Source organism: Anticarsia gemmatalis, chromosome 22 (genome assembly GCF_050436995.1).
Source record: "Anticarsia gemmatalis isolate Benzon Research Colony breed Stoneville strain chromosome 22, ilAntGemm2 primary, whole genome shotgun sequence".
Taxonomy (NCBI): Eukaryota; Metazoa; Arthropoda; class Insecta; order Lepidoptera; family Erebidae; genus Anticarsia; species Anticarsia gemmatalis.
The window spans coordinates 6,859,210-6,881,157 of NC_134766.1; the positions used below are offsets into that span (position 1 = coordinate 6,859,210).

General features: G+C 34.7%; 2 protein-coding genes and 1 non-coding gene across 3 annotated transcripts in view; 1 reads left to right on the plus strand and 2 right to left on the minus strand.

The window, feature by feature from the left end:
• Positions 1–67: 67 nt before the first annotated feature.
• Positions 68–21,948, minus strand: part of B4 (imaginal disc development protein B4) — a 140,082-nt gene continuing 118,201 nt past the window's right edge. The window contains exons 3-6 of the mRNA XM_076129689.1: positions 20,239–20,376; positions 19,611–19,747; positions 5,220–5,448; positions 68–5,004 (exon numbers count right to left, since the gene is read on the minus strand). Of these exons, the coding sequence (XP_075985804.1) occupies positions 2,795–5,004; positions 5,220–5,448; positions 19,611–19,747; positions 20,239–20,376 (2,714 nt within the window). The 3' untranslated portion in view covers positions 68–2,794. The remainder of the gene's footprint in view (positions 5,005–5,219; positions 5,449–19,610; positions 19,748–20,238; positions 20,377–21,948) is intronic.
• On the plus strand, positions 8,579–8,669 carry LOC142982950 (U6atac minor spliceosomal RNA). The gene has a single exon (XR_012960034.1). It is a non-coding gene; the product is annotated as a U6atac minor spliceosomal RNA (small nuclear RNA).
• LOC142982942 (nucleoredoxin-like protein 2) lies at positions 10,315–11,069 on the minus strand. Its single transcript, XM_076129690.1, has one exon. It carries the CDS (start codon positions 11,053–11,055, stop codon positions 10,396–10,398), a length of 660 nt encoding a protein of 219 aa, XP_075985805.1. The 5' UTR covers positions 11,056–11,069; the 3' UTR covers positions 10,315–10,395.

A 21,948-nucleotide genomic window follows, 5' to 3' on the forward strand; every position in this document is an offset into this window, starting at 1 on the left:
ATATTTTATCTTATTTTTTATAATTTGATACAAAAGTAAAATAAATATTTCACAGGATTAAGTAAAACTCATAGTTTATTTCAATAATTTGTATAATTTCGCAAAACATTACAATTTTACATGTTTATTTCGTCGAGAGCACATTCGCATATTATAATACATTGTTAAACTATATAATACAAACATTTTATACAATTTATGTCATGTGTGGTACTTATACCATAGTAGGCCGTTATACCAGTAGCAGGCAAGGAATCACTTCAAAGATATCATAAAAAATATAATTTTATTGATATGTGTGAAAGTGAATGGAGCAAAATTTTAAATCAGTAGTTATAATCTGTCTTTAAAAGCTGTAGTTTTTAAAGTCTGTAAATTTTTTAAACCTAAACATACATAGGTTCGTAAAATCACTCTTTTTTAATCTAGGGGTAGGCAGAGACCAAATAACGTCATTTGCCACGTTCCCTTCAAACTTCTTTCGCTTCATTTACATTCACACACCTTATAAATCTTGTCATACAGGATTAAATTTTCATGAATATTAAATTAACCTGCTATAGTCGCGACATCTATATTAAATTATTATTAACAAAGTAGGCATTTAATTAATCTACGCTTACATTAAGTTATATTTTTTATTGTGATGTTTCATAACTTTTCTATTAGTTTAAATAGATCGGAACTAAGAATAATTCATAACTTGTATTTATAGTGTTGACGAAAGTTTGAAGACACTTGGCTGCTACTGGTATATTGGTCATTATTCTAAACTACTTGAGCACCTTAAATATAGCACCAATTGTGATTTATTCCGTGTAGACAGTCTATTTTATTGTGATTTTATTATAAGCGATAGAATTTATTGATATTGGCTAAAACACTGGAAATTGATTTTTGAAATCAGGTATAAATGTAAGTGAAAATAAGTTATCTCACCCACGTTTTCTGAGGTACATTCAGACGTAGTTTTTAAGCGTTTTTTTATATGAGTTTAAACGCTATTGAATAGATAAACTACTTCAAAAACTGAGGGTAGTCTTCAATCTGGAAGCCAAAATTAGTACTACAAAACCATTACAGCTGAAATTCTTTTAGTTAAGTGACAACACAAAAGTTAGAGTAATCTTTAAAACCGCGAAATAGTGATATTGATATCGTAAATATCAGATGATAATGAATATCATAAGACTGGCTGACCCGCGCAACTTCGCTTGCGTAACTTAAGAGAATGAAACAAAATTTTCTCCGTTTTGTAACATTTTTCGTTGCTACTCCGCTCCTATTGACTGTAGCGTGATGTTATATATAGCCTTCCTCGATAACTGGGCTATCTAACACTGAAATAATTTTTCAAATCGGACCAATTTTTCCTGAGATTAGCGCGTTCAAACAAACAAACAAACTCTTCAGCTTTATAATATTAGTTTAGATATATCTAGAGTAACACATTGTTTATAGCGTAAGTATTTTATCGTAATTCGGCAAATCCTCTACTATGTGTCAAATCAGTATTTTTTTTTTATCTATATAATACTATTTGCCAATCTTACGACGCATGCGGAAAGATAATATTGTAATTTAAATATTCGCGTGGTATTTCCAATTATTTATGTAATATCATAAATATTGTATTTATAGAGACACGTGGTTTTAACGATATGGCGCGTAGTAGGTACAGCCATTTTAAAATCGCGCCAATGTTTTGTGAACAACGTTGAATACTTAATTTCGAAAATTATTGCTATTGTGAAATATTAGGTCGGGGAGAAAGTCTTTTCGCATTATAGTAATAAAATCTTTTCTCTACACAAAAAAGCTCGATATTTGGGTACCTCACGAGCTCACTGAAAGAAACCTAGTGAACCGTGAACTCGTTTGTGATTCTTGAAGCCAAAGAGATTTTATTACACTTTCATACATAGGTACTATAATGCGAAAAGACTTTTTCCTCGAAAAAATCTACACAAAGCAAAAAAATAAAATTAATGATTCGATTTACAGCATACTTAATCGTAATTCCGCTAGTATTGATGTTTACAATTCAATTGCTTTGCGAGAAAGTAAATTGCAGTATTCCAAAAATGAGTCTGTCGACGAGGGCCACCATCAAAAAATTCTATCACTTCAAACCTTATTAATTTAACATTTCAAGTTACAAATGACAAATTAGTAGGTGCCTTAAAGAAACGTGAAAAAAGTGCTTTACATTATCTGGTACACTTCGTGTCAGTAATAAGTATACACCATAATTATAATATATTTATAACTATTTTTACAACATTTTATCACCCAATAACGTGTACATGAATAATTTTATGTTTATTGATAAAGAGAGCAAAGTTTAAATTAATGTATACTCGACAACCACAAGCAAAAAGAATCTTACTATGGTCTGAAATTCTATTCATTTTAATAAGATTCTGATACAAAATGCTGGCACAACTAAGTAATATTAATATAAAACGGTAGCAAATAGACTTCTGTATCAACACAGTAGTCTAACATTGAAATACTTATAACTCGACTTATTTCATTTATCTACGTTTCATGCCAGAAAAAAATATGCCACATTTTCACTGGTTTTCATCACAAACTTAATTCATTTCTAATATAAGTGACTTATTTATGGAATATAGCATTTATACACTGAAGCAACCTTAAAATATCTCGTCGAAATCACGAAGTGACTCGACAAAGCGGGAACTGTAGGCTAATATTTTTATTGGTACATCAAAAATATGACTACAAGACACTATTTGTGGCCGCCAGTGTAACTAAACTAGACTAATAACTATTTTAAAGTATCATAGATGGCTTCGTTGGGATATGTACCATTCAATTGTATGCTGTTGCTAAAACTTAACGAATTATCTTTACTTAAACATATTTCAGTTTTTTCTATATTATTATCGTTTTCGTTCGGATATTCGTCAGCATTGCTAGTTATTTCTAATCTTATTGCGTGGATTTTTTTGTCTGAATTATCTTTGTCTCTTTCCCAAGAATCTATAATTGAGACGTCATTTTTACTGCCCATGTCATCAGCTTCACTGGACGTGATACTTGAGTTGTCTAGATCGAAATCTGTTGTTTTCTCTATGACGACAACTTCTATATGCCTGAATGGGTTTTCTTGATTCTCTATCATTTGTCTCGCTCTCTCATCGTTCCTGATAATGACCTCTTTCTTGACATTACATATCACTGGATCGTTAGCGAGCACGTCGATGTTGTTATCGTAACTTTCTTCGTCGCAAGGTTTGTTAGCATTAGGGGTGCATATTTCCGCGTAAATGTTATCAGAGCTTGCGTCTGATTCTAATTTTTCTTCCTCCACGTGTACAGCGTCTGCTACCTGACCATAAGGTAGATCTTCTATAACAGGCAACTTTCTCTTCTGTATAGATGATATGGATCTGCGAATTCTCACTTGGATCTGCGGTTCTTCTTCAGAGATGTCTATAGGAGTGATGTCTTCCTCTACTTCAGATTTCGGTGTAGGAGCTCTCGGTTTATCGATCTTCTTTCTGAAGTTCACAATTTTATCGTTGTCATTCGATCTCTCAGTCTTTGTGGGCATACTGTTGCTGTTGCTGCCTTCTTTTTTGTCACTAGACTTCTTAGGATGGAGTAAATTAGATGTGGATTTACTAAGCACCCTCTTCGTCTTCACGTGGAACTCGGAACAAAGCTTCTCGGTTATAAAGGAGTGCTGTTTGTAGTTAATTTCGAAATCACTATCGTTGTACAGAGATCCGACTCCGAACATGTTAATGTCTTCACAGCTTTGAATTTGGTTGTAAGACTCCGATTTCACAATGGCCTTTTCTGGTATTAAGTCTGGTTGTATCCTCTGCCGTCTTTCAAGGTTCGTAGAAGATTTTGTAGCAGAGGACTTCTTGAGCATATTTTCGTCCAGACTCTTGAGTTTTCTACCAGAACTGGTGTCACTTTCCATAGAACCGCAGTAGTTGATTTGATCAACGCTCAGGTTTTTACGACCATGTTTCATGTTGATGCCACTATCGTCTTCTGTGTAAGAGTTGTCTGGCATTCCAGTCTGAACCGATACTGATTTAGTTAGCACTGGTTTCTTATGACTCGAGCTACATTGACTGGTACCCATGTCGGACGACGACGTTGTTAGACTCTTGTAAGAATGACTCTTCTCTGCCGTCCCATCGTTCTTCCGTGTACAGCCAAATCTATCTTCAATTAGTTTAGCCATGTCTTGGTACCGTTCTATAGAACTATGTTTTTCTCCGAGAGGGTCGAAAGGATCTTTGAAGTCTCTCAATTTCTCATTGTTCTCTATAGCAGTTATCTTTTCATCAGTAAGTTTCTCCGTACTCTTTAAGAGCTTGAGATTCTTGAACCACTTACTCTTTTTATGGCCAGAGTCTTCTCTGAAGACGTGCATTTTATCATTGGAGAACTGTTCCTGTTCGACCTTTTCTTCTGGCTTTTCTTCTTTACTCTCGTCGTCACTATAGACATCGTAGTTCATGTGCTCGAGTTCGTTTTTGCTTAAAAATATAATAGAACCTTCAGTCTCATCCGGTATATCTCTGAGCACTTTCTCGCTTTTACCAAATATCCTCGACGTATCAATCTTCAAACCTTGTAAAGTAAACTTTCGTTCTTTTTCAAACTTGACAGGCTCGTGGTCTTCTTTGATGAGATCTTCAGCTGTTTTCGCTTTTCCGATCACAGTTGAGTTGGCGTAGGAGATCTGCCTGATCCAGTTGTCAACATTGAGTTGACAGAAAGTTAGAGCTTTTTGGAGACGTGCGGAGAGGAACATGCGCTTCTCGTTCTCGAAGCCGAGCTGTGTGCGGCGCACTTTGATGGCGCTGTTGAGCGGGAGCAGCTGTAGGGTCTCCTTGGCGTGGTAGCGCGGGTCCACCTGCTTGCTGGGACTGGACGGCATGGACCCGTACTCCGGTAATGTGCACATCACCAGCACTGGTTCGGTCACTGCTGCCCGCAGCAGAAGATCGTCTGAAAGATTTAATACAGCTTTTTTAATATGTGATTTACACTGTTAAGTGTAGGATTGAAAAAGTTTTTTTAGTTATTGAAACATCTTAGGAGTAGAAAATGATTTTTCTTTGTACACCAAATACACATTAATATACTTTTCTATGTACCATGCCATTTACTTTAGGAAAACAGCATATTACCTGTTAAAGAAATATGGTTGTCAAAACACTCACCTCCAACATCGTGTGCCATCTCAATAGGCACGGTGCCAGCTAGCAGCCTCACACGCGTCGGCAGCCGCCATATACTGAGCAGATGCGGCAGTCGGTGCGCGCGCGCCGCGACCTCTGGCGGCGGCGTGGAGCCGTGGCCCTCGCCCACCGGCTCCCACTCCGCTGGCGACAGCTCCTCCGGGCATACCTCGTACAGTTCCCCTTTAGTGTTGATAGGCACGAAGAGCTCCTGTAACGTTATGTGCTCCTGGTATAATAAACTGGTTTATGTGAATTTTGTGGTCTATTATGTAAGTTTGTACGCTTCAAATAGGTTAAAACAAACAATATGCAAATAAATTTAAGGCAATTAAGAATTTTCGGGTTTTTAAATATTTAGGTCATATATTTTTATACCATGCAAAGTTTTAATTACATTGACTAAGGTTGGTGGATGTTTTAAATTCGTTTAGTATAAACAAAGTAAGTTTACGTTAGTTAAGTAATACAATTAAATTATTATTCCACAATCAATTCATCTTAGTTCAACGTACGAATATAAAGTATCATCACACAATTCATACTTCATACACCAGAGCCGACAAAGAGGTAATCTTTAAATAGACCGCTGTCATGGCTTCCACAAAGAAAGTGAATATCGTGAGGTGTCTCAACCGCATTGCGTATTATTGTCAGACAAGATACAATCATTAATATTCCTACACTGTCTCTTAAATCTTTACACACACCGACAAGGAAACGACACGACGACGTAACTGGCTACTGCTCGCGTATTCATACGTGTAAAATTTCTCTGAATAAAACAGATTTTAAAACTGTATAAAATTTCATCAAATCGGTTCAGTAATTTTAGCGTAAAGTAGTAACACTCGCATGTATCTATATCCAATATTAATGTCATACAAGTTTTGTTTTTATAATACTGATATGATTGTAGAAAACTAATTTTCGTATTGTCCTTTATTTACTTTTACGTAAACTGCTAATTGTTTAACCGTTAAACCGTTAAACGGTTTACTATTCGGAAAAACAACACGCATTTCAGGGTAATTCTAATTATGAACTGACAACAAACGTTAAGAAACAACAAAAGGAAAATAATGCACTATTATTTTAATATATTTCAGTCTAGCAACATCGTTCGGTGTAACTTGAACATGGCGTCCTTTTATTCTATGCCATTTATTTTAATGTATTCGTTGTCACGCAAAACGTTTATTGTTAGTGCTTTAACACATACCACGCTGGTGATGACCGGCGGGAAGGAATATCTACAATTACTAACTGCCTACATAACATCTTGCCTGTAATTCCCGAAGGTGTAGGCAGAGGTGTATGAAATGTACCTACCCACATTCAGCCGTTAAGACCGTCAGTCTCTTGTAATAGAGAGCGAGTCTATTGCCATTTATCGGGCACGTTACTTAAACTCCGAGCTCCTACCGAGTAATATTCTAATATAAGTAAGAAAGGACCAATATAATACTTTGCCCAACCCGGAAATCAAACCCGGGACCGGACCAGCAGTCGGACACTCTATCGACCGTGCCACAGAGGCACGTCTGCCTTGTAACCCGGAGTTTGGTAAAGTGACTATAGACTCGTCCCTTATTACATGGAACTGTTACTGTGGAGAAACGTGGGATTATTTCAGACACCTTCAGGCATAACAAGCGTGATATTATGTATGTATGTCCTCAACAAGAATTTAATTATTACATTTTACCATATAACAGGAAAATTTTATGATTCAAGTTTCCGTCATTAAGAAGAAACAAAACCGAACGTTCAACGCCATCTTTTGTTGAGAACCGAACATTACCGTTAGTTCATTAATAGTAATATTGAAGTTTAACGTAACCGTAAGATGTTAATAGTAGGCCTCATAAGTTATAATTAAATTTATGTTAATGTTACTTAAAAACAAGACATTATATAAGTATTATAATCAGTGGTCACTCGAGTAGTACTTCTATTCGACAACAGATGGTGTTAGGAGTATAAAAATTAGGCAATCAAATATTAAGCTGTGATGTACTGAAAGGCTAAATTAAAAATGATTTCTTCATCAATACTTAAAACAATTGCATCAAGTAACACCTGATCAGTGAAAGAGTGATGGCATAAGAATAATAACTGGTTTAATAACAACCTAAATAAAAACTAGGCTTCATCAAACAATGGTGCAATTTTACGTCTATCTAGATTTAAATACAGGTTTATTGCTCAATCGATCTTGGCTGAATGTGAGGTGCGGGCGTCATCCATTGTTTAAAAAAAAGTTACTAGTTTGACGTTTGTCTAATTTAATGGCGGGTTCCGTGAAATGTATTTTTGAGATTAAGGACATCACTTTATTAACGTTTTTATTGAAGAGTGTGTGAAAAGTGCCCTAAGCATTCTTATGACTTGGATCGTTTTTGCCTTTATGTGTTTCTGATGTTCTTAATAAAAAAGTTTCAAAATTATTTAAGCCTAATTATGGTAATAAAATGATATAGTAATATTATTAAATATGTATAACAACTTCAATAAAGAGATATTACTAAAAAAGCACCACTTATGTTTTTACTATTATAAAGTTCCCCATAAAATTAAGAGACATAATTCAACTTGAGGGTCTCTCCTTCCTAAATTAATCACCTATCTCAAAATGCGGTACCCTAAATAATGACATTTTAACAAATTGTCCATTGCTCTTTGTGCTCCTGTCACTTGTTTTGTCATAGACAACGACACCTTGCGTTTTTAATTTGTAACTTGTTTTTGCAAGTGACACTAATTGCTTACATAATTTGTAATGTCCGTTAAATGTACCGTGTCTGAGTTATTATTATTGATTAGTAATGAGTAGTGTTGCTTTCGTTGCGTTAAAAATAACTTATTACTGTTCCACTGCTGGGCAATGGTCTCCTTTTGGAAATAGAGCGGGATAGATAAAGAAATGTGGTCATAATAATTTTATTATAGTTGTGTTTTAAAAATAAAGACCGTAGCAATTACTTTTACGTGCATAATAATATACAAAATTCGAGACAACCAGAATCCAGTAGCATCCAAAATATAGAACGCATTTTAATTTGCGGTAATAATAAATTATAGTTCTTTTCAGCACTACTAGATGGCGTTGTTACATTAAACTCGACCTTCATAATAAAACCATCGAATTCACCCATTTATCTTATAAAAGATAATACAAACAATACAGAAATAGATACTTTATGCATGTTACTTAATGTTTCAACTGTTATTAATTCGATTACAATACAAATAAATCAGTTATTATCAAAAGTGCTGCATCGCGCTATCAAAGTTTTCTTTACAGTATGTATCAGAGTTACAATTTCAATGCAATAGTTGTGTCTATTGAAAGGAGAGACGGTTAGCACTCCCCTTGACAAGGATGGAACACATTTAAACGGTTAAGGCACAAATTAACCGCATTTTTTTTAACTCTACCATTTTGTAGCTGAGTTTATAAACCTAGGTAAGTTAATATTATTCTTGTTTCTATAGTTTGCTACGGGATGTACAACAGGCCACGTAACTAAACAAATAGATCTAAATAATTACTTTAACAATGGTAGAGATGACGCTACCTAAAATTCGTATGATCTATTTTGTTTGGTCGTGCTTTTCAATGATAAATATATAACAATATCGTTGATTATCGTGATAACCCGACCGAACCTTCTTTAAATTAATTGTTATATATTTTAACCGACATCAAAAGGAAAGGTTAACAATCTAGTGACAGATTTTCAAAATATTCTGTTCCTCTCACTTATGCAACAATTTGAAAGATTTTCAAATCGTTCTATCGAATAGTTTTCAGTATCAACAGTTTTATATCATTCCAAAGGCCTACGGCTTTTATACCCTTTCAAAGAGAGCACAATCAGTTCACAGAACAATCAAATAAACTCTTTAATCATTAAGTTATTGTTCAATTAACGACGTTAACCCACTACATTCCTGTCATTCACAAGTACATGACGCGCATACATTGAACAATGTAATGAGCAGCACCTGTGTACTGTGTACATTCATTCACACTAATCTATCACGACTTGCATTTATTAGGACCTTTGAGGCCTGTGGAAGGAAGAATGGCTTAGAGAGATTAAAGTTATTTTTTCTATGTTTGTCGTATTTTAAACAGACATCACTCGTTCTAACGGTAAAGGAAAATATTGCGAAAGTCTTGAATGCCTTAGAATTATTTGAAATAACTATAGTTTTTAAAAGGATGCAACGGTCCCAACCTGCACGTCGTAGTTCAGTGTGATAGACTCAAAGCTTTGGACTATCTAGACAAATGTTATTTATTTAATAACTAGCTGACCCGCGCAACTTCGCTTGCGTCACATAAGAGAGAATGGGTCAGAATTGTCCACGTTTTTGTAACACTTTTTACTGTTACTCTGCTCCTATTGGCCGTAGCGTGATGGTATAAAATATCTTTTTTTTTCACGAAAAATATTCTCAAAATTATTTATATCTCTTAATATAACGAAATCGCGCTAGGGCATATCCGCCATTAAAACAGTTGCCATGACAACGGAATTTTGTTATTTCAATGTCATTATAATATTGACTATTCGCGACTTAGTTCGCCACTTGAATTTTCCCGGGAAATGCGTCATTTTCCCGGGGTAAAAAGTAGCCTATGTCCTTTCTCGGGTATCAAAATATCTCCATACCAAATTTCATGCAAATTGGTTCAGTAGTTTAGGCGTGATTGAGTAGCAGACAGACAGACAGACAGACAGACAGACAGACAGACAGAGTTACTTTCGCATTTATAATATTAGTATGGATATTTTAGCTAAACATGTAATTGCCAAAGTCCCAGTAGTTTGTCCATCAAGTATACCAGCGTTAAAAAAGGCCTTTGCGTTCGAAAAACTTTAATGGTAAGCGAATATTAGTTCAAATAGACAGGAAAGATCTGCGGTAAAATGTATGTAGGTATATTGTTTTTAAAATATGCTGAAACAAACATAATAAATTAATTGCATTAAACATTTATTTTTAATATTAAGCAAAAATAAATAGACGAAAGTAACTCTAATAATAAACGCAACTACCAGGTTATCATAACAATCGAGGAGGTGACTCCAAACATTTTTGCCAACTCGACTCTTCTCTCGACAAAACTACCAGGCGCCCATAACTACTCACGAGTTGGCGAATCCGGATCAGCGCTAAACTTCCTATGATACTCAGGTTTCTTATCCGTCGAGTCACTTGCATTCACATACCTCCACCTTTGCCCATAAACCCCATCGCTACTCAACCTCCTAGGGGTCTTACTGCTAGATGACGTACTCAACCAGGAAACCAGAACATTTTTTCCATATTCTTCAAAATCTGCCAGTCCATTGTGACTGATGACTGTCCCGTCGGGTCTTAGAGCCATTAAATGTGGAATAGAAGTGACTCCATACATGTAAGTGAGTAGAGAAATCATGGTATCACCGAATTGAAGAGTGAACCAGTTTGCTTGTTGGTGGTAGTTTGCTAACATATCTTCTTTTGATTCGTCCGTCGGTATGTTTATTACTTCTATAGGCAGGTTTATAAATTTCGCGTTTTCATACGTCTCGTAAAACTTAGTTACTAAACCTTTATAGTCTACTCCTTTAGCGGAAAATAGAGCTACTACGATGTCAGCGTTTTCGTTCAGCCATTCGTAACTAATGCTTACAAAATCTTGGTTGTATATTTTTGCTTCTTTTATCCAATTGTACGGAGTGAATTCCATGGGACGAATTCTTAGTTCAGACGGCTTCTCCTTGGTAAGAAGAAACGCTGGAATCCCCGTATGAGCCATTTTTTCGAACAAATTATTTTATTACGTTTGACAGTTATGACAGCTGTCAAAGTGATTACGTTTTTATTTGACAACATCATGGAGGTCTTAATCATTATAATATGTTAACTTTTTTCGAATGTTGTTTAAGACCTTTTTTTGTTCCGTGCCAGTATCAATCACAGCTTATTACAGCTAAGTAAGTTAGTGTGGAAAAACATGAGTTATTGCGTGTAATCAGTTTTAATTCGCGTGACAAAACAATTCCTCGCAAGTTAAGTCTTACGCGACAAAACAGCTGATATTGCAGTATGTTATTCCCACATTAAAAGGAAATGAAATAACCGAATCCAAGACTAGGTTAATAGTACAACATTGAGAACGTAAATTGAACCTTATTTTGTAACAGATAAGACTCATTATAGAGTGCTAAGTGAATTTTAATGGTTTCCTTTATAACGGGTGTGCAATGTGACACAGGTCTTTTGTATGTGTCTCTCTTCCTTTTACGGTTCAAAGTTGAGCGACACAATAGCATTGCCTAGAAACCAACATAAATATGCATTAGCGAAACTCATAAACATACCTTATTCCCTTGACATTGAGTCTCAAATCACTTGAGCATTGTTTTATAAACAGCAAAAATAATTATGTCGAACAGGATTCGTACGTGCAAATTCGTTTGCGTTTCAATAAATTTCTTTTAGCACTTATTTCAAGGGCATAAAATTCAAATTTGATTGTTTTATTCGTTTTAGAATTGCAAATTTAAATTGGTTTAGTTCTTTCGATGCATTCGGAATTTGAATTAAACTATGCCAGTGCGTTGTATCAGACGTGACTATAAAAACTGTGATGGAATACCAATGAATTAAAATAATTGTTTGTTGTAATATGTATTGTAGTACTAAGTGACTAAAGTCGAAAGTTAATTGAAGATCTTTATTAGACAGGTGATGATTATGCCTAAATATTTTGATTCATATTTCAAACATTTTAGAGATAGTAGCAGACAGTAGCAGTGTTTTTTCAATCCTTTTTTTTTCTAAAAGTGTATTGTCTGCAATATAATATCTTCACTTTGCAAGATTATTTATTTGAATAGACTTTGGCTGGGTTTGGCTACAAAAAAGTTATTTTTATTTCATTTCGTTCTAATAATCTTGTTACTATTGTACGTACTAAAGATTTTATTTAAAATACCAATCTTAACTTTGCCATTGAACTTTTCTGATTCGTAGAGGTCATTTCTCATCTCAGCAGTAAAATAGTAATAAGTCAACATTTCCGTTTATTAGTTCATCTTCTAACCACTAGAAGCGCTAGTAGTCAATAGAGAAATCTAAGAACACAATCCAGCATTTCAAAACGATTACGAACTCCAAAGATATTATTTGCTGAGAAAAATAGTGATTGCAAACGAAAGTATCGTATTGTGTGTCAAAATGATGGGAAAAGGTGTAAATTGCTGGGTTTTGTAGAAATAGATATTGTTTTATTGAGGCTCTGGTCAATGTAGGTGCGTATTTTTGAATTGTGTAGCATATTCTATTGTTATGAAGACATTACTTAGAGTGTTAGTTAATGATTTGATAAAAAATGTTTAATTTAGTTAACGACTGACGTAAAAGGAGGTGTTATAAGAGTCTGACGGCACCTGGATGGGTGAATTTGGATGCGATTATTAATATAGGTAGAGAATACGTAAACGTGTCATAGACTCGGGCAAAAAGGGAGCGACAATTTTACTTATAAGTGCAATTGACGACTTAGTTTAAAGTGATAATTGTAACTAGGGTAATGTATAATAAATATTTACGGCTATGCTATATGCATTTGCTATAGGTTAATGGTTACGTTTATAACTTGTTTATGACAAAATTACCTTTTATCTTTGAACCATGTTTATTGCTATAAAAAAAATAAATTTGAATAACCAATTTTCCATCGTCAAATAACTCAGTGCAAGAAATCAGTCGTCAATAAAACTCTTATAGACAAAACATTGGTTAGAATTTGATTTATTGTTTGTTTATGTTTAATCATCCATACTAATATTATAAATGCGAAAGAAACTCTGTCTGTCTGTCTGTCTGTCTGTCTGACCAAGAAACTCTGTCTGAACCAATTTGCATGAAATTTGGTATGGAGATATTTTGGTATATTCCCGGTGTCCACCCCCTGCTTGTCCACCCCGGGTGGACAGAGACACAAATCTTTTAAAAAGTTCTCGGTGTCCACCCCTGGGGGACAGTGAGAATTAATTTTAAATTATTCCCGCTGGCCACCCCGGCCGGACAAAGACACGAGTTTCATATTACTACTCTCAATGTCCACGCTTGCTGGAATTGGGTGTAAATAATTATAACAAAATTAATTAAGTAGGTATATAGTTTAATCATATTATCAACATCTCTATGGTAAATAGAAGTACCACTATCTATTGTGTGTTTTCCCATATAATGTTGATTGACCCTAAGTTGCGGCACTTATTAAACCAAGGTATATGTTGTAACAATAAACGTAAAAACATATATTTTAAGTGATCATTTTATTCACGACATGCGAATGGGACTTGTCAATGGGGACTTCAATATTGATTTATTTCTAGAAAGGATGGGGATGTAAAGATTTTTCTGTGACTTTGATTAATACCTATTGTGATAATTATTTGTGTAGATTGCAAAAGTAAAACATGTTGATAATATGATTAAACTATATACCTACCTACTTAATTCATTTTGTTATAATTATTTACACCCAATTCCAGCAAGCGTGGACATTGAGAATGTTTATTTAAGCAGTGGCTTTGTCCACCGGCGGTGAACATCGAGAGTAGTAACATGAAACTCGTGTCTTTGTTCCCCCGGGGTGGCCAGCGGGAATAATTTAAAATTAATTCTCACTGTCCCCCAGGGGTGGACACCGAGAACTTTTTAAAAGATTTGTGTCTCTGTCCACCCGGGGTGGACAAGCAGGGGGTGGACACCGGGAATATACCGATATTTTGATACCCGAGAAAGGACATAGGCTATCATCACGCTACGACCAATAGGAGCAGAGTACCAGTGAAAAATGTTACAACGACGGGAAAAATTTCGACCCAATCTATCTTATGTGACGCAAGTGAAGTTGCGCGGGTCAGCTAGTAGTTTATAATTATGAAAGATTTGTTATTGCTTGTTTTTCTTTTACAACAAGAAACTTCTTAAAATTCTTTTTAATGTTAAAAAGCCTTACATTATGTTGTACATAGTAAGTGATGGTTTCCTCTGATGGCGCATGCGTACGAATGCTAATACCCCAGTGTCGTTCTCGCTAACTTGTTACATTATAATTATATAGCCTCGTTCCCATGGGAATTATTATTACTACTTAGTATTAATAAGTAAATTTAACCAATAAATGTCCCACCGCTGGGCAAGGGTGTCCTCCCGTAATGAGGGAGAGGTTGGGCCTTGAGTCCACGCTGGGCAAGTCCCGGTTGGGGACTTTGCATATCTACTTTATATGCTAAATAATCATTATTAATAATTATTCTTGTACTGTAACACGGCTATGCAAAACTCTTACTAGATAAAAACACTACTATGGTCCTTGAAAATTAAATTACGTAAAGTATTGAACATATTTGTTTGTGACTTGTCTATGTTATTTTGACACCGACTACACAAAAGAGCGACTAATTTACCTGACACTTTGCCAAAATCCGGGCTACTGCTAAGAAATATTCTAATTTAAATTAGAAAAGACAATAATAATACTTAGCCCAACCCAAGAATCGAACTCGAGACTACGATTACGCCACAATTCACATTCACAATATTATTATGGAAACTAATTACCCTCTTAGAACCCACAATAATTTTACTTAAACACTCGTTTAATATATATTAAGATAATAATTTTCCACAAATAAATAATTAAGTACTCCATTAGTCGCAGACACCATTAGTCTTCCCGCCAGGGGGCGCTGTGAGCTAATTAACTTTAAGACTATTTCTCAAAATTATCTAAACGGTTTACTTGCACCGTTTTAGTATTTAAAGGTAAAATAAGGGCAAATGTTAATATGTAAGGATTAGCGTCTGCCCGCTAGTTCGCTTGCGTGAAAAAAGTCTAGGTAAAAGTATCCATATATGACACGAATTGTAGCAAATGGTAGGTTACTAGCTTAATAGTATTTTTAGTGAAAGAGTAACAAAAACACAAAATAATGACAGACGTTATTAACTAATACTTTCAAATTATATTTTTATTGTACAATGTTGGTAATACTTTTTTTTTTTAAATTGAGTACTTTATATAAGTTTAGATCTACCTAATTTGTCTGTTATTGATTTATATATATGTTATACTTACCTGTTGTGTTACTTTTAAATAAATAAGTAAATATACTGTACATAAAACGCTAGCAGACGAAACCGCTGGCTTACCCAAATTAATTAAAGAAATGTTTGAACTAAGATACAATAAGAACTACTATAGTAAGTATATGATTGAACTTTACAAAACTTCGAGTATTAGATCATTGCTCTGAAAAACCATCACATTGGAACTTAAATTCGGCACAATTACTGGAATCTCAAATACTCTATCTACATAAGATGACGCAACACAATGCAGGCTGAGATCAGAACCCGTTACAGATCGCTATCTCTCTGAGAATATTGCAGACTTCACCTGTGTGTGCTTTTTTAACGTCTGGCGACTGAAATTTACATATTTTTATAAAAATTGTGTATTACAGTTTTGCAGCTGTTTAAGGCATTTCGCCGATGTACAAAATACCACAAATATAGGTGTTAGTAATAGTAGGTTATATTTTGTTTTACTCTACTAGAAAATCGAACTGGTTGCAGCAATCTTCTGCGTCAGTTCACACAGTAGTACTGGTCTGCGAAATATATTATTGCCTCTTAATGTAGTTGTTAAGATATTTTCAAATAATAGTAATATTATATTGTACTACGAGTCATATATTTGTTCAATTAAAGCAATTATAAGACTACCCTGCCATTAAATTAACGTCGATACATTAGACATCAACGCGTTCAGTTTTTCTTCAGATTATGAGATTAGCTAAAAATCTAAGTTAAAACCAATATTTCTTTCTTATTTATTTTAAATCTTTCTTGCTCCCAGTACTTTAAATAGCTATTTGTACTAGAAACTCAAGCGGAGATAATAGACAGTTCCTTAATGAGTACTGTCTACATAACAAGTAATATTTAGTTTATTTTAATACCACTAATGCACAATGCTTTAACTTAAACAAGTGTCACAAAAGCCTATATTTCAAGTAACGTGTAAAGGGGAATACACATTAGACCATAAGGAAAGTTAAACAAATAATAATATTATAAATGCGAAAGTTTCTGATGGTGGATCTATGTATGTATCTCTTTCGTAAAAAACTACTGAAGAGATTTTTATGAAATTTAATGCACAGATTATTATTTATTTAATTAACTGCACGTTTGGCGCAGTGGTTAAAGTGGTCACCCAGGACAAATATTTGTGCGTGTGTGATGAGCACGAGTACAGAGGCTGGTTGTTAATGTAATGTAATATAACTATGTTACGGCTTTATCTATCTTTCTGCGACATATCTATATAAGTATGTATTTAGAAGTATATAAGTATGTTAACCAATTATTTAGTTACAATAGTCCGCTTAGTTTGGAATCAAGTGACCGCGTGTGAGTTGTCCAATGATATTATTTAGATAGTTTATAACCTAAAATAACAGATACAATACTTTTTACCACGGAAAGGCGTGAGGTCTAGACTCCACTCACCTCCTGACATGTCCATCACGATTCCAAGTGCGAGTTGGGAAATGTCTTAAAAGTTGTTAGGTATAATTAAAACCATTATGTCCCATTGTTTCCCTTCAAAATGTGACAATAGACCCATACTATACCACACTAATGTATATTACCCCTAAGCGAAGGCTGTAGTGGACGTCAAACAATAATTTTAGTTCCCCAATAAAAACTAAATAACAAAACTCTCATTTCCAAGTCGTGACAGCCCTAGCCATCGTCCTAGCAACACGGTTCATGGAGGACACTGCCCTGCGACGAACTAACAAACAAACAAACATATGCACAACACAAGAACCTTAACACAACGCAATAAGATTCAATTTCGCTTAACACAACTACGTAAATAAACGTACTCGTGTCTATGCATTCCATTTAGACATTCTAAATTTTATATAGACTCTATGTAGAGATATTAAGGTCGATTTTCGCTTGCAATTGTCGAGTTAATGTCAGATCTTTACTGTCCAGATCCTGTGGCGTGTTACTATGGGTTGTCGAACAAAAATAGACAAAGAATTTAATGTTCTTTCGAGTGTAAAGAAGGTTTTCCTTCTTTTATTATTTTTTCAATGTATAATCGTATAGTGTTCGAGATCAGAATATAATTTCTCGTTGAATATAAAAGGTATTAGTAATTTCAGCTGTTGTATGTAATTTAGGTAATAACCTGCTCTATATATAGAGCGTAATTTTGAAAAATAAATAAAAAATGTAAGCGATTGGTGTTCACGATTATTGAAAGATCGAAAATGTTAAGCTACTTTGTAAGGATACTTATTATTAACCATTACTAAGAAGAAAATATAGAGCACTTGCAGTCATAAGTTAATTAAATCAATTATAAGGCTTAGGTCAACTGACTCTTATAATTGCAAAGACACCAGTTCAAAAAGTAGAGACAATGAGACGAGCGAACAATATAGAGATTGTTAAAGAAATGTTTTTATTTCAACAGCCTTTAACTTAACCAACCAATGAAATATTTCAAAGAAAGCCCTTAACAAAAGTAACAAACTAGAGTTGTATAAAGTAACGACTCTACCGTCTCTATCTTCTAAAAATAAAGCTGAAGCTAATTATAATAAAATCAGCGTCTAGTCAATCTGGTATTAATCGTAAAGTTGTCGAGAGCCTTTACTAGAGCCTTAAACTCTCCTTTTTGCATTGTATAGGGACGTGGCCGCCGTGATGGACTTGATTAATCGATATTAGTAGAGTTATAAAGTAGTTGCTGTGTATGGCGGGCTTCTGGTCCAAGTTATAAGAGGTAGCGTTTGGTAGAGTATATGCTTGTTCTTTATGTCAAAGTGATTACTTTTGTGCAATTCCAGAGTAAAATTTATATGATTTACAAGGCACTTTAAACTAAATTGACTTAGCACCTACATAATTAAATTGAATAAGTATGTAGGTGCTTATTAGTAATTAATAATTAATTCCCTATTTTTTTATAACGTATTACCGTCCCACTGGATAAGAGTCTCCTCCCAAATTAAGGAAGGGGTTAAGCCTTGCATCTACTACGCTCGCCATGGCTTGGTCTACCTTTGCATAGAAATAATCAATTTTATGCAACAGTAAGAATTGTTTGCTTTTAAATGTCTAAGTTAAATGGATACGCAGTAAATAAACTATTAATATTTAATTAGACGCACCTCGGGGTTCAATATAATTTATATTTATTATTCTTACACGCAGTTTATAAGAGGCTACTGGTATTAACAACTTCCTATGGTTATGTCAATAGATATAAGTTAGACTCCTTAAATCATAGCTGTCATTAGTTTCTTATGCCATAAAATTCTTAACAGCACTAGTAAAGTTTCCATCCAATCAATTATAGTAAACAGCTTCCGTATTCCCTCAGGCGTTAATTTCATAAATAAATAATCATAAATTAAATTTCAAAATAGGTAATTAAAGTAAAAGTTATGCGTCTAACTTATTTTATTACACAAACAGCCCTTAAAGTTTATCGTCTCTTCTCATCTCATTTCCTGAGAAGGGCTGACGTTAGGCAGAAGCTAGTAAAAAACTAGTCAAATCTCTTTAAGGTATGTTTTTGAAAACTAAAACAAACTGACAAACCTACCTACTTAATATCGGATAAAGAGAAGTCAAAGTAGAACAGCACTAATAAAAAAATCGCTACCTGCCCCGCTATCATCCTCGCTTACGCTTGTGCTTTAAACCATCCAATTCATTACGTCGCCGGACTATAAAACCAATACCTCTGTCCGTCCGTCTATCCTCGACATGTTTAGGACCTTCCTAAAGCCTATTACCTATTGTGTGCTAATTGTATTTTGTCACAAATACTATTAGAGCACAAATACACATAAATATGAAGTCCAAGTGCATTTAATAAGAGACAATTGATTTTGTTTATTGTTGTATTGTTTTGACGGTAGATGGAGTTAGTTGTTTATTGAGATATTAATTATGCAAAAGTAAATGATCAATAAAATAGGATCCAATTTTGAATCTAGCTTTTTGAGAAGATAGATCCTTATTTCTAACTCTCAAATACTTAATTTATTACACATCAAGTCAAGGAAATCATAAATATTACAAGAATATACAAAAAATACCTGTAACCAACATGGGTTAGGCGCGTCGAATCCTTATCGTATTTTATAAATTATTTTTTAACGGTATATAACAACTTTCAGGTTACGTGGACACATGATTTCTAGTAGACCCCTACCAGTTAAATTTAAAAAGAAAATATTATAAGGTACTCACGTTCCCCTGCGGATCTATAAGTTGTGCATATTTGGGCGCCTTGGCCTTGCTGCCGTCGGCGAACACGCCGGCGAGTCGCAGCGGCGTGCCGGGCCGCGCCGCCGCCCGCTCGTACTGTGCGCCTACTCGCCCGCTCTCTGTGGGACATGGGGTTTATGGGTTAGAGTTGATAAGAAATATGCTTTAAAGGAAAAAAGTTACTTTCCTGACAGTTCTGTTAAAAGAAAACCTGATGAAAGCTATTATTGTTCAAGTATATCTATAGAATTGAATTTAACACACTGAAATGCTTACTGTAGTGCTTACATTTTTTAGCGAAAAGTAGTATTTCATGATTATAATTCCCAACTCACAGCTAACTCAAAGCTGAAAAGCTCATGTACCGCAGTAAAATAATCACTGGTTAGAAAATTTTCATTAAACAGCATTATCATGATCAACATGTACCAGCTTCCAGCACAAGCTAAACTTGGCCGTAGACTTTACAAAAATGTAAGTACCAGAGCTCCCAGCACTTCAAAAGCTAATGAACTTGGCGAAAGACGTTACAAGGATTAGATTTAGATTTGTGAGGCAAAGAATACAATGCATTAATAAGAAATACTAGAACATAAATATTAGTACTGACCAGAAGCCGGCCGCGCTCTATACGCGGAGATAGCGCGGGGCGAGACTAGGGCGAAGGCTCGCGCCCGCAGCAGCGCCGCGATGGAACCGCGCGCCGCCGCCAGAGCACCCCCTCGGCAGCCGCATGCTGAGAACCAACCTGGAACAAAACACCTCACATTAGGAACATTGTAAGTTTTTAAGTTTATGAAGTAGGACTATGTAGTAATACAAATATGATTTGTCTCTAAACTGTACGAGTATAGCAGCAATCAGACATTTGAGTTGTTTTAATGCGTGACATAAAAAAATATATTACCGAATACCTACGTAAGTACATTTGTATTCCTATAGATTTCATACAGCCGGAAAGCCAGCCTTAATAATATCTTGTTTTTCAGTTTCGTATAATGTTTAGTGATACTAAAATTGTATTTACTTCATGTTTTGGGTACCCCTAAAAATCTATTAATTTGTGCATACAGTTGACTATAAGGGTTGATAAGAAATGTCTTCTTAAAAAAATATGTTCAAACCCTTAAACGTATTAAGTGGATATTTTTTGGTGTCTATCTACCCAACATTTCATATTTTGAAGCATGATTTTATGCACTTACGCATGTAAAATTTCCACACATATTGAAAAAGACACCAAAAAGACCTACACAACACTAACCCTATAAAAACCCCTATACTTGTTAGAAAACCCAAGACATGTATAATATTAAACACATCCAGTAACTAGCTATAAACCCAGGCACGCGACGCGACGACCTTTAATTACGTCACCGGCGCAGAGGTCACAAGTTAATGGCATCACCTGACATTTCCCAACTATTCCAGCACTTTTTCTACAACTTGTCAGGGAAAGACTTTAAAGTTTTACTTGGAAACTTTAATTAATTACATTTTTAACACTAATTTGGTTTTTTATGTGTTTAGCACGAATTGTGCAGGTTAACGATGTTTTAAAATTGTTTTTCTTGTAGCTAACAATGTGGGAATATTTATTCCTGATATGGGAATACGCATTAGGAATAAGTATTCCCAAATGATGGACATAAAATTTTATTGTATTTTTTCAATGATACAATTGGGCGCTTTAAAGCGTGTAGCTTACATTTAAGTCATTATATGGTAAGATTGTTTAAATTGACTTATAATCTACTATATTATGTCTAAATTTCCACAGGCGTATCAAGCGTATCCAATAAACAAACGATCACATCTGTAATATTATTACGGATCTCTAAAATTTTACGATTTTACGATCATCATCCATCTTTGATTATACGACATAATATATTAAAGACGTATATTACTCCAAAAACACGAAATAACGTCCAATGTATTAGTCTATTAGTTAAGCGGACACCCATCCGAAACCCAAACTCATCAAACACAGCTTAACCTTAATAATTTACAATCAAACTCAACTGGCAATACTTGCTTACCTTAACCAGCTACTCAAGTTTTTCTTCAATACTTTTTACCAACACCATGTCCTTGCTTCGAACAGTTATTTAAGGGGGGTGTAGGGGGTGGGAGGGGGGTAAAGGGGGTGTAATTTGTCTCAACGTGTACGCAACGCGACAGGTCGCCGTTGACGCATGCGCTTATAAAGCGGTTGTTAGTGAAGCACAAAAACGCATCGCGCGGGAACCACTCTCACTTGCACAGAGTAGATGTTGATAGAGGTTGTTGATTGATTCTTTTCTTTTTATTAAAAGTG